Below are 17,749 nucleotides of genomic sequence, written 5' to 3' on the forward strand. Positions count from 1 at the left end.
GTTTAACGACTGTTAGCAATTTAATGTCATTGAACGTCTATAGAAACATACCAGTTTTTTATGGAAACTTCATTGTTCTTCAGGATTACCAGCGTTTCTTTGAGCTTCTAAACCACAGACAAAGATGTTCCGTTGGATCATGCCACGGGGTTAAGGACTTTAACCAAAAGTCTCGTCAACAATCCTTCACAAAAGTAGGTCCTATACCAATTAGAGCTTCAAAAACACACCACTAAACTCTAACTTTCTACTAAACTGGACCCTACACATAGAAAGCCCAATGAAAAGGCCTTCCTATCTTTGAAGGCCACATGATATGTACGTCCCATGTTTTCAGGTCACACGGCACAAGGAAGATATCCTTGAGACTTAAAGTTAACCTTGACACTAGTTATTTACTGAATGTCTTATTTACTTAATTACTTATTTGCTTAATTATTTACTTAAATACTGAATATTATAGCGAAAGAAGAGAGAAATTTATTCTGTGTAATTTTCCACTTATTGAGGTAAATAACCCTACCCTAAGATCCAACCACTTCTAAGATCAACCCAACCCTAAGGTCCGTTTCGCTTTGGCTAATTGTGTCTTGCAAGAAGAAGATGGAAAGCAAATAATTTCCTTTCCAATATCCTTTGAATCTGAAAGAAGTCTGACATTGATTTTTAGGTAAGCACGTACGCTGGATTTTTTACGAGGGTCGGGGATCATTTTCAGAACAAGAAGTGGTTTTATCGATCAACTATACAATATTGAACAAAGAGAAAATATATTCTATTTTTTTATATTTTCACTATATTTGATTATTGATCCTTATCATTCTAGGATTTCGCCCAGACATTGATTTATGAGTAGTTTTTAATATAATTCCTAAAATAAATACGTGAAGACAGGGGTGTATCCATTATTTTTTTTTCGGGGGTCTTTTACACAAAAAAAAAACTTCAAAAATGCATCAAAAATATGTTTACGTGCATTTTTTTCATGTATTCATGAGTGGAACAAAAATTTCGAGAAAGGATTCAAACTCGACACTCCCCCTTCCCCTCCCGGGATAAAATCTTATCGATAACAGCTTACCGATCCCTTCCTCGGATCGGTAAGCTGTTATTATCAAAAATTAACTTGCAATTTGTCGGAATTTGTCGGAACAAGGCACAATTTTAGTGACTAACTCAAAAAGTTTTGATGAAATTTCATAAAATTTTGATTTCCAGAATTTAGATTCTGATGTGACTGGAGCTCTTTTCGAAGAAATTTTGAGATTTCCGGAACTTCTTTCGAGGGGAATTTCCGACAATCAGTGACACTAGGCTAATATAGCCGTGAAGGCCATATCCAGGGGAGGGGATTAAGGGGTTTGAACCCCTTATAACAAAATATAATATAAATTTAATAAAATATAAATTTAACAAATAGCTGCGTTTTCGATGAAAAGCAAAAGGATATATCATATAAATATACGCCACAGACCATTTTTTAAGCTATTTCTATTTATATGGGTTTATTTTATATATAGGTTGGCCACTGTAGTGTATAAATGTTTTCTTTACAGAAAAAGCTCGAAAATGAACTCCAACAAATTGAGGAGCGTTTTGAACAGAAAAAGCGAAAATTCATCGAAGCTAGTGAGAATTTCCAGCAAGAACTGAAGAAGGTAAAGAGAATTCCTTTTTCTTCTTCTTATTTTCTGTATCTTTCTATTTAATGAGTGTTCGCCAGGTACAATTCTAAAAAATTAAGACCCACTACGTCAGTCGGGTATCAAAAGTTCGTATCTCCATAATTGTAAATTTTCGAAAGAACAAATTGAAAATCTCACAACCTTTCTATTTCCTCTCTGATAACCATAAAACAAAAACGGATTGATATGTAAAATCAATGAATATCAATCTGTTTTTGTTTCGCAGTTATCAGAGGGAAAATAAAAAGTGACGAGATTTTTTGTTTGCTCTTCTGAAAATATATAATTATGGAGATACGAGCTTTTGATACCTTACTGACGACTAAAAAGTTGTTGCAGGACTAAATGTTTTTATTCACACTTTGATTTTTATCTTTATAAAAATCATAATAAGTTATTATGTTATTCTCACTTAGATTTTTCATCCACAAAATGTCATTAAACCTTTCTGACTTATTCACTTAAATTTTGATTTATTTTATTCAAAATTTTGATATTTTGCTGAAGGAAATGCTGCCATTTACTGAGGGAAAGACACACTTTTTTCAAGTTATGTTTTAAACTAAAGCTTAAATTATTTGCTGCATTGCCCTTGGTACAATCTTTTTCAGAATAATCAGTCTTTAAGCTAAAATTGGTGGCACAGCAAATAGAATTTCGGAAATTTATACCAATAATTTGGACTAGTTTTTTCTGGTAAAAACTAATATGTCTCGTTTATACTTTTCATTTTTCGTGGAAGTAAATAACTCCAGAAATAAGTTTCTGCACGATGCAACCTCTCCATTCCCCATTGTTTAGCCTATATTCATGCAAGTCGGTACATAGGGTAGCGAAATCCTCTATTATTAAGTCAAAGGAGCTAAAAGATGAATATCAAAAATAGGAGCATTCCCTTGCGTGATGGAAAGGGAAAAGGACAATTCCCTTGCGTGATTTTTTGCCCTTCCCAATATGGATAGAGGGGAATCTCGCCCCAGAGAATGAATTATAACAAGCTGAAATCATAGTTCCCTCCTCAAGAATACATGCGTAAAAGTTTGCCCTTTTTCCCCCTCCGCCCACCCCCTTCCCCCAAAATAGAATGAAGTTTTATTCCTTCGAAATATAATTATCTATTTAAACATACTTACCGATTTATTTAAAGAATGTTGAATCGTCTTTTTGTAACCCTGAAAATTCAGTACTAATCCAAAAAGTCCAAAGGTCTATTAACAAGGACTTTTTTGAAATCCGAAAAGTCCTTGTTAATAGATTTTTGTTTCCTTATGGGAAGCAATGTCGTCTCACTGCAATAAGTACCAGCACGAAGCTACAATATAATGAATACGGTAAAAACTAATTTTGTCTCCAAGTCTCTTTATCTACAAGGTCAGACTTATCTCAAGGCACAGTATGAAGATAATAGCAGTAAGTTTACTGCGGATAATTTCTGGCTCTTCATTCTCGGTGCGTACAAACAGCTCCTCCCACTTTTTCTTGCATTAGCGCGTACAAACATCTCCTCTCATTTGATCTGCCATCAGCGGTCCAATTACCTTGGAACACGTATTTTGGCAGAAACTTTCTCAAAGTGCCTTTGAAACCAACTTGAGACTCCAAAACCTACTTTTAATTCCTAAAAACATCTAATAATAACATTGCACTACTAATTACCGATTTTCGTATATGTATTGGAATAAATTAATTTAAAATTAGTCCCTTCAAAATTTAGTGTTCCAACGTTGAAGCCAAGTTTCGCGTTCAAGAGAAATCTGACTTGTCTACCCATGAAAAGATCTAATGTCGCTTATGTTTCTGCATTCTCTGGAGCACTCGCACATTGGTCCGGTTTTTTTTTATAATGGGTGAGACAGGGAAAGATCATACTGCATATAATTTATATACTGTGTCTCAAGGTCAGTATAGTGTTTGAACTAATAGGGACAACGATGTTTTTCTTGTCTGAGTTTTTGTCAGTACCCGTGGTGTACTGAGCAACCTTGAACCGGTTATATCTGCCTAGAGACTATTGTTTACTCGTTTGGCTGCTTTTAGTGTATAAAAGCTGCTTTAGGGCAGTTTTGAGCACTTCGGTACTTCGCTCTCAGTACCTCACTTGGCCCTTTTTCATAACTTGAGACTTGTGCAGAATTTTAAGTGTGAAAATAAAATCATGGTGCTTGATTGGCCTGGCGTTTCACCAGATCTAAGTCCAGTTGAAAACTTGTGTTGCGTACTCAGCATCTATATAGCTAAAGAGAATTGCACTTCAACGGAACAAATGATAAAAATGCTATGCAAGCATGTGATTTCACGATGAAGTTAAGTGCGCTCTACTTGTGGAGTCAATTCTGGAGTCAAATTCTAAAGGAGGACTACTTTGTGCTACTATAGAGATTTATCAGTCTTCTTAAAATATTTAGTTAATAAAAGCTAAGATTTTATAAAAATCGTTTTTTCCCCATTTGCCCCAGTTAATTCGAATATTATAATGGTTTAATGAAAAGCGGCACCTAGATCTAATTGCCAACCCCATATTTTAGAACATTCCTCTTTTTGACACTCTTTGAAAAAATCGGAAGAAAGCAGTTTGAGCTCTGAGGGGTATGTTAATAATAATAATACTTGTTTGTTTGAATTATACAATGAGAAGAACTTGGGATTTGTATGAAGATTTAATTTTACATTGGATCTAATTTTCAGTTACGTTTAAGTTATTACGTTTATATTATAGTTATGTATGTGTAGTTATGTAGTTATGGTGTTATGTTATGTTAATCGTCTTCCTACTCATCATCATCTGCTTCCTATATTTTTGATTGAATACCAAGGAAAGCATTGCCTGTAAGAGTGTTTAATTACCAAATGTGGATGTATATACGTATGGCCTATATGATATAGGCTGTATAATACATAATATAATACAGCCTATATGATGCATGGCCTAAGTTCTTATTAACATGATATTTAACAAAAAAAGTGTCGGAATGCAACTAAACTTGGGGAAAAGTAATAGTAGATGCCCTAGTTTTTCCATTTAGAAGTCCAAATTTGATATAACCTCTGTTTTTTTTTTTGGGGGGGGGGGAGGTCCCTAAGCAGCAATAAATTCAGCTATTTTTATTTCCTGATGTGTGTCCCTGTGTTTAAGTATTTATCTGTGTCAATAATAGCAGAATGAATGATATTAGTAAGGAACCAGTGCATCCTATTTCTTCTGTGAAATCAGATGAACTTATTAATATACTGGAAGTATATTGGAATATACTGGAAGCATACTGGAATACTGGAAGCGATTGAGGAGAGTTGTAGCAAAGATTTCTTTTAGCAATGCTGATAAGCCAAGTACAACGGTAATCAAGGCTGTACCGAGTGGGGGGGTTAGGGGGTTCAAACCCCCCCCCCTCGTAACCTTTTTTTTACTCGTAAAAACGTAACAAAAATGGATATAAACAAATTTTGTATGCTTTTCTTAAGTTTTTTTTATGTAACACCCCCCTCCCCCCCCCCCCGAAAAAAAATCTTTGAGTAAAACCCCTCCGAAAAAAAATCTGGGTACGGCCTGGACGGTAATCGCACTGTTTCATGGATATAGCATGAGGCGGTACTGTACATGGTGCACCTGCCACGTTTTAATTGAAGGCACGTGACACGGTACGAGTTACCTTAATACCTTCTTATTTTTAAGTGATAATCCTCTTAAAATAATTAAAATCCTCAAAAAGCATATTATTGCTGAATTCAAAATATTAAGCTTAGAAGCGCTGCTAGTAAATTGCCTGCAATTTATCTCTAATTAATTAAGTACGTCGCATTTGTAGTTACAGAGAAGAATTGTAAGTAACCGAAAAACTCTTTTAGTGTGTGTAAATGTATCATATCTCTCCGTTTAATTTTGCAAAACCAACCGGTTTGAATCAATATCTGTGCCCAGCAAACCCTTAAGATTCAACAAAAAAAAATATGAATTAGAAAAGATAAAGCTATAGAATAATAAGATGATGTACTAAAACAACTAAAAATTAAAGATGAGAAAATTCTAAAATAGACTGTAAATATTTAATTTTAGTTAATGATTGTTAAAAACATGAATTCAATCGCGATGTTGTAGCATTTTTTTTTTAAGACTGATCAGCTGCTTTTAAGGCACACGGGTGAAACATTGGGGAAGGATAGGGACGAAAATTCTTGGGAGGGGGCGATGAAAATGACAAGAGTATGTCTACTATAAGAAATTCAACGAGGGGGCTGGGTGAAGGTATATAAATGTCAGTATAGATATTTTTCATGATTAATTTTTGAAATCTTTAATTAAAAGTAATTTAAGCTTTTAAGCTCTTCACTTGTGTGGTATCACATAAATATTTGTACGCAACCGAGAAGTTCTTTTTATGTCTCTAATTTCATCATAATTATCTGTTTTAACTTTGCAAAAAATTGAAATGGCTTGCAAAAAGAGTATTTTAAATTCCGGAACTGTATGATGATCTTAAAAGAAAGAGAAACGGTTTCTTGTAAAGACACTCCCTGGCAAAAGATCTGTTTGGAATGGCGCTGAAAGTTCCGAGTCTAAAAAAACGCTTGGGCCTAAAAGCGCCAAAGCTTTAAATTCCGGCCAGTCTAGCCCAAATTTGTTTCTAAAGTAACGAAAAAATCGGTTTGTTGTCGAGGTTACACAGCGTAAACTTGAGTGAGTTGGGCAAAATACACAAGTACCAAAATTCTTTCCCCTTACGGAAATTAAAAAAACAAAACTCAAATAAAATTCTCAAATTTGGAGCCTTGTTTTCTACAGGGGGGGAGGGGGTATATTTCCGCTGAACTTTCTAATGAGGGAAGTTGAAAATGACAAGAATGTCCGCTGCAAGAAACTCAATGATGGGTGATGGCATTCAAATAAAAGCATAAATATGTTTATGCTCAATATTTAAATGAAAGCATTTAAGCTCAAGTAACACCCGCATGTTTTTGAGGCTGTTTTAGTATGTTTTTAATATTCTAACCGTTTTTTAGATATTTCCATACACCCTTTTGGCAACCAGAATGCAAATACTATCTTCTGATTTATTTCAACTAGGGCCTCATCGATACGGATTTTCGGGGCCTGATACCGTGACCGATATATCGATATCGTACCGGTATGATTTGCCGATAAATTTCCATCCGGAAAAAAAGCCTTACCTAAAGTTAAAACCATGCATCATCTGCCCTTATACATACTCACATGTTTCTCTATGGTCTATTACACAACCAAGATTAGCTCTCAATAATTCACTTTGGACTCCAAATAAATTTCGAAAATTTTATTTAGAAAATTTATCGAAACTCTTTGTTTTAGCTTTGTAAAAAACCAACTGAAGAAATGATTCGAGAATACATACAAAGAACTGAAGCTACAACAGCTCAACAAGGACTTACTGGACAAGCTGTTAAGGTATGAAAATCACATATTTTGCTGTTTATATTAACAGCAACACTGCCGACCAATGCTTCAACTATTCCCGATTTTTCGGGAATAGTTCCCGATTTCAACTATTCTCGATTTTTCGGGAATAGTTCCCGATTTCAACTATTCCCGATTTTTCGGGAATAGTTCTCGATTTCAACTATTCCCGATTTTTGGGAATAGTTCCCGATTTCAACTATTCTCGATTTTTCTTGAATAGTTCCCGATTTCAACTATTCCCGATTTTTCGGGAATAGTTCCCGATTTCAACTATTCCCGATTTTTCGGGAATAGTTCCCGATTTCAACTATTCTTGATTTTTCGGGAATAGTTCCCGATTTCAACTATTCCCGATTTTTCGGGAATAGTTCCCGATTTCAACTATTCTTGATTTTTCGGGAATAGTTCTCGATTTCAACTATTCCCGATTTTTCGGGAATAGTTCCCGATTTCAACTATTCCCGATTTTTCGGGAATACTTCCCGATTTCAACTATTCCCGATTTTTCGGGAATAGTTCTCGATTTCAACTATTCCCGATTTTTGGGAATAGTTCCCGATTTCAACTATTCTCGATTTTTCTTGAATAGTTCCCGAGTTCAACTAGTCCCGATTTTTCGGGAAGAGTTCTCGATTTCAACTAGTCCCGATTTTTCGGGAATAGTTCCCGATTTCAACTATTCCCGATTTTTCGGGAATAGTTCTCGATTTCAACTATTTCCGATTTTTCGGGAATAGTTCCCGATTTCAACTATTCTCGATTTTTCGGGAATAGTTCTCGATTTCAACTATTTCCGATTTTTCGGGAATAGTTCCCGATTTCAACTATTCCCGATTTTTCGGGAATAGTTCCCGATTTCAACTATTCTCGATTTTTCGGGAATAGTTCTCGATTTCAACTATTCCCGATTTTTCGGGAATAGTTCCCGATTTCAACTATTCTTGATTTTTCGGGAATAGTTCTCGATTTCAACTATTCCCGATTTTTCGGGAATAGTTCCCGATTTCAACTATTCCCGATTTTTCGGGAATAGTTCCCGATTTCAAATATTCGTGATTTTTCGGGAATAGTTCTCGATTTCAACTATTCCCGATTTTTCGGGAATAGTTCCCGATTTCAACTATTCCCGATTTTTCGGGAATAGTTCCCGATTTCAACTATTCTTGATTTTTCGGGAATAGTTCTCGATTTCAACTATTCCCGATTTTTCGGGAATAGTTCCCGATTTCAACTATTCTCTATTTTTCGGGAATAGTTCTCGATTTCAACTATTCCCGATTTTTCGGGAATAGTTCCCGATTTCAACTATTCTCGATTTTTCGGGAATAGTTCTCGATTTCAACTATTCCCGATTTTTCGGGAATAGTTCCCGATTTCAACTATTCTCGATTTTTCGGGAATAGTTCCCGATTTCAACTATTCCCGATTTTTCGGGAATAGTTCCCGATTTCAACTATTCTCGATTTTTCGGGAATAGTTCTCGATTTCAACTATTTCCGATTTTTCGGGAATAGTTCCCGATTTCAACTATTCCCGATTTTTCAAAAATTGTAACTAGAAAAAGAAAATTGTCTTCTTCGAATTACCGTTGGCAAGCAAATGAACATGACGCGGAAAACGTATCGTTAATTTTCTCCGTTAAACATGACGTTCGTAAATACACGAGTGTTAAGGCTATATAAAAATGTAAAAATTATTTTTGAGCCTCAGTATCAGCTGATTGTCTCAAAGACAAAGGGTCTATTAGCGAATTCTTCCAGGGGATTAGTTATTCATCAAAAGCTGTCGAAAATCTAGGGTTTGATTGGGAAGCTTGACCACAAGACAGTGAAATTTACTTCCCTTTAGTTGGCAAGTTTCAAATTTATTTTCTTTGAATTGATATTTAGTGTTTTTGAGCATATATGATAGAACGATTTTGGGAGTGTCCTTTCCTGAACTGTAAAAAGAAAATTCAACGCTTTTTATTCGAAAAAAAACTAAATTTAAATTTACTGATGATGTAAGTTTAATGAAAACTGATTATCTGTATGTTTGGAACGAAATGGGCGAAGCTAAATAGTTCCTTTTTAAGATCTCCGGTAAACTAGATCTCGGTTTTCAGTTATCTGTCGTCAACACTTTAATAGATGTCGTCAAAAAAAAATATTTAAATAATTTTTAAGGAAAGCACTGTTTATTCAATGAACCTTGAGAAAAAACAATAGGCCCCAGTGCCTGCTTTTCAATGAAAACGATTAGCACCACCGAGAACTCCCAAAGCTCTCAAATTTGCTCAAATGGTATTTCCTTTGAGCTGATTTTTAACGTTTGAGCTGATTTGGGAATCTGGTGATTAGCACCACCGAGAACTCCCAAAGCTCTCAAATTTGCTCAAATGGTATTTCCTTTGAGCTGATTTTTAACGTTTTCCTAGTAGGTATACTATAGCATTCTAGGGACCACCCTTTCTTGAACGTAAAAAATTGTCTTTTTTCTTTCACAAACCCTTTTTCCATTTCCAAGTGGTAGAAAATTCGCTCGAATGTGTATTACATGAGATCTTTGCAGTCTTAAAACCAGTGTTACTATTTCATGAAATCGGAAAGGGATGAGGTATGAGAGACTGGGGGAGGGGGGGGGGAGAGGCGTGACATTTTATTTTTTGAAATTGTTTAACCGCCCTCCTCTCAACCGCCAAGTCACATCACTTGAAACAGTGGGGTAAGTATTGAAAGTGAAAAAGTCCAGAAGAATAAGCCTGCTTGAAATTCATTGAATAATTTTGGACTCATAATTTACTGTTATATTTTTCAAAATTATTTTAACATTTGTTAGACCGAAGGATGGTAACTTCATTTACGATCTTAGAAAAATAAACTTTGATTAAGGTAAATGGATTTTTTTTATATATGTATTTTATGTTTCTAGATTTTTTGTAGTTTTAAAGATAAATTTTAGATTTTACCTGTTCTCTTTTAATTAGTTATGTCTGAGATTATTTCTATATTTAGCGCCGAAGACGCTTCGGCGCTAAATACAGGCGTAGAACCCGTCGTTTTGTCGTCTTTTTTTCCTTCTACTGGCCGTAGACCCAGGGGCGTCGTTTGGGGTTGGAAGGGGGGGGGGGGCAGTTGCCCCCCCCCCAATAATGTGGAGAAAAAATTATTATATATCCTGTGCCCCTTGACTATCTGGATATGGATCCCTCTTGCCCCCAACCCCAATAAAAATGCTGGAAATTCGCCCCTGCGTAGAGCCGTTGTTGTACGCATTAATTTTGAAAACTTTTCCCATAAAACAAGTTTTTTCAAAATAAACTAAATAGTTTCATTAAACAAAAAATGAGCAGAAATTAAGTCAAATAATCTTCTAAGCGTAAATCTACGACCAATCACAATCAAAAAATAAATGATACCTAAAACGAACAGAAATTACAATAATAACCGAGCCAAACTCCAAACGAGCAAAAATTAACATGAGGAGGGTTGACAACCCCCGTGCCTTCTCAAGACCAGAAAATAATTTGTGCTTTATATCTATATTAAACTGACGATCCAGGGTTTTTTTGTAGTATGAGTAGAGGCAGTAGCAATAGGATGCAAATATTATCTTTTAATTAGTTCAACATCCCCCGCAATGAGCCCTGTTTGTTTCAACTTCATACACCAAACTATTCCTAAGTTATTGCTGATACGCCCTTTATTTATTATGCCACCAAGCATCTGCGCAGGTGTATTTTGTAGCATTATGTATATTTCATAAATAAAATATCTGTATCACAACCCGACTGTGATAATTAATAGCGCGACATATGCCATCTTGGCTGAAAATTAGCTATGTATGTGCCATAGGTAAACTAAGCACGAGGAATCAAATGGTGCAGTCAGAATTGTCGTATCTTCTACCATTACGAAGATAAAAGGAGGCATAAGCCTCTAAGTGGGGTATGTCTATTTTGACCTGGCATTTGACTTGATCGAAATACTTGAATTTAATTTTTAACTCTGAAAAGAGCATAAAAAGTTGGTTTAGAATATGTCCTCTTTATCCATATTAGCCTCATCCTTCAGAGCGACCACAACCGACAAACTTTTTCCCATTTTTTGGCTTCCCTGAAAAGTTACAAAACAGCATATGTCGCTCTTTTATTTATCACAGTCGAACCTGCATACAGACTGCGTGTTTTGATTCAGTTCGCCTTCCCCCCTCAGAATTCCTTGAAAATTTCACATTGATAGCCTTAGACATAGCTGTAATAGTAGACACAGTAGTATCAGCATTAATAGTAGTAGTATTAACAGCAATAGCACTAATACCAGTAGCAGCAGTAGCATCAACATAATGCCTTTTGTTCAGTTGAACATCCCTGTCATAAAGTCCTGTAAGTTTCAACTTTATACAATTAGCCGTTGCTATGACATTACTGATGTGTCCTTTTCATAATTTGTATCTTTATTTACTTCCTGAAATTTTCATCTTAATACTCTTAGTCTTACAAGTAGTTGTTATAGAAGTAATAGTTGTAGTAATATAATAGTAGTATATATAGTAATATAGTAATATAGTAATATATATATATATATATATATATATATATATATAGTAATATATATAGTATATCTAGTAATAATAGTAATAGTAGTTGTTAGCTGAAGTAATAGTAGTTAAATGTAGCAGTTGTAGTGGTTGTAATATCGGAAGTAGTGTTTACATATTGCCGTTTGGTCAATTCATCTTGCCCTTTAAGTATTCTTGAAAAGTTTCAACTTAGTACCTAAATCCATTCTTGAGGTGTGCTATTTTGACAATGTACTTACTTGTACTTGTGGCGGGAATCAGGTGTTTCCACCTCGCCCAGCATCGATGATCTTGGAGACCTTCTTGGACCATGTTGAGCGATCTTCTGCCAGCTTCTCTGCAAAAGCGAGCCACTGAGTTGACCATCTGTGGCTGAACTTTCTGAATCCCCCGATAGGTTCAAGGTCTGATTTGGCCAGATTCCACCAGTTCTTCCTCTGTCCTCCTTGGCGTCTCTTCCAGGAGCTAAAAGGCTCGACTAGAAGTATTTGGCGAGGCAAGTATTCTGGCGGCTTCCGTAATACATGGCCCAACCATTTCAAACGGCGTTCTTTAATAGTGAGCGCAACATCTCTCTGAATATTGCACATTCGACGTAGATCCGCGCTGGAGATACGGTCACGTATTCTGAGAATTCGGCTGTATTCTGAGAATTCTTCGCAGACAGGTATGCTCAAACACCTTCAGTGTATTCTCATGCTGTAGTTTTACCGACCATGTTTCGCATCCGTAAAGTAGAACGGTGCGGACTAGTGCCATGTAGATTCGAACTTTCGTTCGGACAATGACTTCGCGGCGATTCCATAAGGGGAAGGGAGGCAAAGACTGTCTGCGCTTTCCATATTCTCTGTTGGATATCAGCGTCGGAAGATCCGTCAATACATATTTGGGAGCCTAAGTATGTAAAACAGTTGACTTTTTCCAGCTGAACTTGATTGACAGTTAGTGTGAATGGTCCTGTGTCTTGGTTAATAGCTATGAATTTTGTTTTCTCTGTGCTGACTTTCAAGCCGATCAGGTCTGCCCAGGCCACCACGTTGTCAAGTATGTTTTGAGCTTCTACGGGGTCTGACAGGAGGCCAACATCATCCGCATAATCGAGATCAGTCAGTGAAAGATTCTGTCCGATCTGAACTCCTGGATAGGACAACAGCGCATTTTCAAGCACCCAATCGACGTAATAATTGAACAGAGTCGGAGAGAGGACACACCCTTGTTTTACTCCGAACTCAACCAGGAATTCTTCAGTTTCTTCACCATAGACTCGAACTCGGCTCACTGACGCGTCATGGTATGCCTTCATCAGTTCAACAAACTTCAGCGGCATTCCGTCATTCTCTAGGATCTCCCAAAGTTTCTGGCGAGTGACAGAGTCGAAGGCGGCAATGAAGTCCAGGAACATCAAGATCAGGGGTAGATTGTACCTTTCAAACTGCTGGATAATGAGGCAAAAAACGAAGATATTATCAGTACAGCTTCTACCTGGCCGAAAGCCGGCTTGATTTCCTCGGGTTCTTTCCTCCCTTGCCCCTTTGAAGCGGTTCAAGAGTATGATCCCGAATATTTTGGCCGCAATGTCTATAAGACTTATTCCGCGGTAATTTTTGCATTCGGTTTTATCTCCTTTCTTATAGAAAGGGTGAATGACTGATGTCTTCCAATCTGTTGGGAAAGAATTGGACCTCCACACTTCTTCAAGAATACCATGGAGCTGTTCAGCAGTGACTTTAGGGCAGTGTTTGTACACTTCCGGGGGGAGGCCGTCTTCACCTGGGGCTTTATGGTTCTTCAGGGTCTTGATCGCTTTTAGTATTTCGGCTCTGGTCAGTGTATCCAGCTCGACATCGTAGGGATTTTTAGAAACGGCAGGTGGGAAAGCATCAGGAGCGGAGGATGGGGATGGGCTTAGGAGGATCTGAAAGTGATCCTTCCATCTTGCTAAGCGCTCCTTCTGACAACTGATGATTTTTCCTGATCTGTCTTTGACTATTTCTGAGACAGCAGCTTTCTTACCAACGGACTCTTTCAGGATCTGGTAAAGCTTGCGGGTATCATGTGAGCGTGCTTTCTCTAACGACACGGTAGCATCTTCCCACATTTGGTGGCGGTCCAGACGAACAGAGCGTTTTACCTGTCTGCGCAGCTCTTTTGTTTCTTCTTTAGGGCCGCTCATCTTTTGTCTTAGCTCACTGACAATTTACAGGATCTTAGCGGTAATACACTGTGGTCGTGTTAATTTTTGTAGGGCTATGATCTAAAAAGCACTCTGTCATCACTGTTTTAAAGGTCTCCCATCTCTTCTCGGGGGTTGGGTTTTCATCAGAACTGAGGGCGTCAAATCGGTTAGTCAGTTCCAAATTGAGGGCCTGCCGAACTTCTTTGTCTTAGAGCTTACTAATGTCGAATCTGGCCTTGGGCTTATTTTTTCTCCGAGTTGCAAGACGTAGCAAAATTTTTGTAGCAACAAGCCTGTGGTCAGACCCAGACTGCGAGCCTGTGTCCGTGCCGTTGTAAGAGCGAGAGTCCTGTACGGAGCTTCTCCAGCGCTGGCGTACGAGAATGAAGTCTATTTGAGCCTTAGTGACACCGTCATTTGAATGTCAAGTTAAAAGGTGGCTAGGTTTGTGCTGAAATATGGTATTGGTGACAACAAGGTGGTTCATCAAGGCGTAGTTTAACAACCTTTGCCCATTCTCGCATCTGTGACCTTGTCCAAATTTTCCCTGGACATGTCTTATGGTTTGGTCAGACTACCAACTCTTGCGTTGAAGTCTCCAGCAACAATCAAGTAATCACGTCCGGCAACAGAAGAAGACAGCTGCTGTAGCTCGCCGTAGAAATCATTCTTGGTCGTATCAGCAGCGTCACGGGTGGGGGCATAGGTAGTTGTAGTAGTAACAGTAGTAGTGTGCAAATATTGCCTTTTAGGTCAATTGATCATCTCTCTCTTCATTTCCTGAAAGCTCAAATCATTCCTGAATTACACCCTTTTGACAACCCGTTTGTTTTGATTTTGTTCGAGATTCCGCTTAACATTTTCTGAAAGGCTCACCTGAATGCTTTTTCTCTTTTTGGAAAGTAAAGGTCAAACTTGCATACCTTTCTTAATAACATATACTATATGTAAACAATGAACGAATTGCCTAACTTACACCCTTGTCCTAAGGGCCTAAAATCACTTATGACGCTTAAAAAGATCACTATAACTTCCAATTTCCAATCAAATGAGCCCCATTTGAAGTTTGTACAACCACCCATTCCATAAAAACATTATATACCCCCAGGGCATAACTGACAATCCTTGCCTTAGGGCTCCAGTGGATTACGTTAACCCTGGAGGCATGGTTATATGTGCTTTGGACTATTTTGAACGAAATGGCTTTCTTACAATTTCGATCAGATGCGCTTGAGGAAAAGAGGGTGTTGGAGGGGGAGGTCTTAGTTGCCTTCCATTACTTTTAACTCTTAAAAGGGAACTCAAACTTTAAATTTCCAATTAAATGAGCCTCTTAAAGTTCATACGACGACCCCTTCAATAAAAACCTTAGATGTCCCCGAGCATAGCTTACAACCCTTGCCCCGAGGTTCCGAGGTGTTGTTTTAACCCCAAAGTCCTTGTTATATAATCTTTAGACAGTTTTGAACAAAATGGCTATCTCGAAATTTCTATCAGATGCATTTGGGGTAAAGAGGACGTGGGGTGGGGCTACCTGCCCTTATTTTGACTCTTAAAAAGGCCACTAAAACTTCTGATTTTCGATGCAATGAGCACTCAGGAGTTTATATGACTATTAAAAAGGGCACTAGAACTTTCAATTTCCAATCAAATGAGCACCTTTCAAAGTTTCTACGACAACTCCTTCTAAACGAATTGCCCTGGTCTGAAAAAAATAAGATATTGAGTCGTCATTACTCTTTACTTAGGCAGCGCTATTGCGCTGCCTGTGATTAATTTATTTAAGTTATTTTTTACTTCCTTTACCTTTGCTGATAAAAACTTATGGGTGTAAGTGTAAAATATTTGGGCTGTAATTATTATTTGTTCGCTTGCTTATTTAAAGTTTGATTCGTTTTATTTAAATTAGTTATTAGTGGGAACCATGTTAATTTTTTGACATTTTTTAAATCATCCAAGATTTTCAGCGCACTCGTGAATTAAACTTCAAGTCTAAAAGACTTGAAGTTGAACCTGCATATTTTAGTAAGTCGTTGAATGATGAAGAAATTCTAGCAAGGTGCCGATGTGTTAAGAATAAACAGCTGATTGCTTCATAGCAATACCAACGCGGGGTAGATCGTTCTTTGTCAATTTATTTATCTCCTTTATCATAGATGTGTTATATTCTCGATTTTTGTTGTGGTTATAAGGGTGCGCGGTGAATCTCATGAGTCTGGGTTTGCTGATACAGCTTATTTTTCCTTGTAGTTTGCCACTCTAACTAAAAACGAACTTATAGCAATATTGAATTAAAAATTAATAACATTAAAAAAATAAATAATATTAAAAATATTCAATATTTCAGCATTCAATTGAGCCTCTACATGTTCAAGCTCAAACAATACCAACTGCCATGGAAACGGATCAGTCTGTACTACCAAACATATTAGCTCAGCGTCCAGTTGAGATGTCAGAGCAAGCATCGCCTCCGACAGAGGCAGGGGAAATTAAAACCGAAGTAAGTGTTTTGTTTTCTACTGTAGGGAAAGCAGACTGCCACCGAATATTTCTTCCCTAAAAATCTTGTGATCTCAGTCCTGGATTTATCTTGGGGAAAGTATATATATTAAAAAATATCTTAAAAAGAATAACTATATCTGTATATATTTTGGGTTCTCAGTTACAGCCCTGATGTGTTGATGTACATTTGGGCGTAGATTTGGCAGTGGTGTCAATTCAAGGAAATATAGGGGAGTGGGCAAAATAATTTTTTCAAAATTTAGGGCTGCAATTTCATTGTTTTTGCTTTTTTTTCAATTTATTACTGAACATCCAAAACGCGGTGTTTTTCAAAGAAAATACCCCCGACAAAGGTATTTTCATCCCCCTCCCCCCCCCCCCTCTCTCTCTCTCTCTCTCTTTTACAGCTTTGACTTCGTAAAAAAATACTAGCCTCAATGGGAAATTTATCCCCACCCCCCTCACATTGAAAAGCTAATCAGTGTATTTCGAGAACTTTAGCTTCGGACTCATAAGAGATATATAAATTTCCTTAACATTAAAATCTCAAAAAAAAAAATCCGATATTATTATTACTATCTGAACGTTTTATGAGACCGTAACAGTTTAGTCTGTTTTCGAAAAAAATCGAGTCTTTTCTAATGTTTTATAATCTAATTTAGTTTTTTTTTTTAATTCTATTAAATTAACTTCAATAAGCAATTTACCCGCCTTCACCTGGAAAATTAACTATTTTAGTTCTGTTTTTCTGAGGAATTAACATTTTTTTCTTTATTGAAGAGGCAAAAAAGAATGTGATTTTGTTTTTATAATCATGCATTACTTATTTTTTCCATTGTTTTTACCAGGTCAAAGACTATTTTAACATTGTGGGAACCTATTTAGACCCCGGCGCCGCACCAATGAGGGAAGACCGGTGGCGCGCCGCCGGCGCGATCAATTTTGACCGCAAGCATTAATGTTTTCATCAGTCTGTCTCAAATCACAGCTTAAATTTACAACAGATTCGAGCCTATTCATGAGTTCAAAAATTCACAAGTCGCTGGCTGGAAATTGGTCTTCTTCGTTATTCATCAAGAGAGGTAGAAATCTGGTATAAACGAAATGGCTGTGGCGTTTGAGAACCCTTGCATAATACGAGTAGTTGAAGTATCTATTAGCTATGTATTCTTAACATAAATAATTATCATAATCAGTAGTTTTTTTTTTTTTTTTTTCATCGAGCATTACTGCATACAAAACTTCAAATACTGTCATACAAAACTTCAAATACTGCATACAAAACTTCAAAATTCGTCAGTTATCTGGGTAAAAACTTTGAATATAACTTTGAACTTAGAAGCTTAATTTTTTCATAATATGCCCTTTGCTAATATCTGTTTTGTCACCTTTAAAACA

At 36.8% G+C, this 17,749-nt stretch overlaps 2 protein-coding genes across 3 annotated transcripts in view; both read left to right on the forward strand.

Moving 5' to 3' along the window:
- LOC148939167 (lachesin-like) overlaps positions 1–17,749 on the forward strand; it is a 336,515-nt gene that overhangs the window by 107,398 nt on the left and 211,368 nt on the right. The window lies entirely within an intron of this gene.
- Bap111 (Brahma associated protein 111kD) overlaps positions 1–17,749 on the forward strand; it is a 77,020-nt gene that overhangs the window by 43,919 nt on the left and 15,352 nt on the right. For both annotated transcript variants that reach the window (XM_089107161.1, XM_089107162.1), the window contains exons 8-10: positions 1,557–1,658; positions 7,006–7,101; positions 16,197–16,349. In XM_089107161.1, the coding sequence (XP_088963287.1) occupies positions 1,557–1,658; positions 7,006–7,101; positions 16,197–16,349 (351 nt within the window). The remainder of the gene's footprint in view (positions 1–1,556; positions 1,659–7,005; positions 7,102–16,196; positions 16,350–17,749) is intronic.

Source organism: Artemia sp. Qi Xiang Cuo, chromosome 21 (assembly GCF_049724085.1).
Source record: "Artemia sp. Qi Xiang Cuo chromosome 21, ASM4972408v1, whole genome shotgun sequence".
Taxonomy (NCBI): Eukaryota; Metazoa; Arthropoda; class Branchiopoda; order Anostraca; family Artemiidae; genus Artemia; species Artemia sp. Qi Xiang Cuo.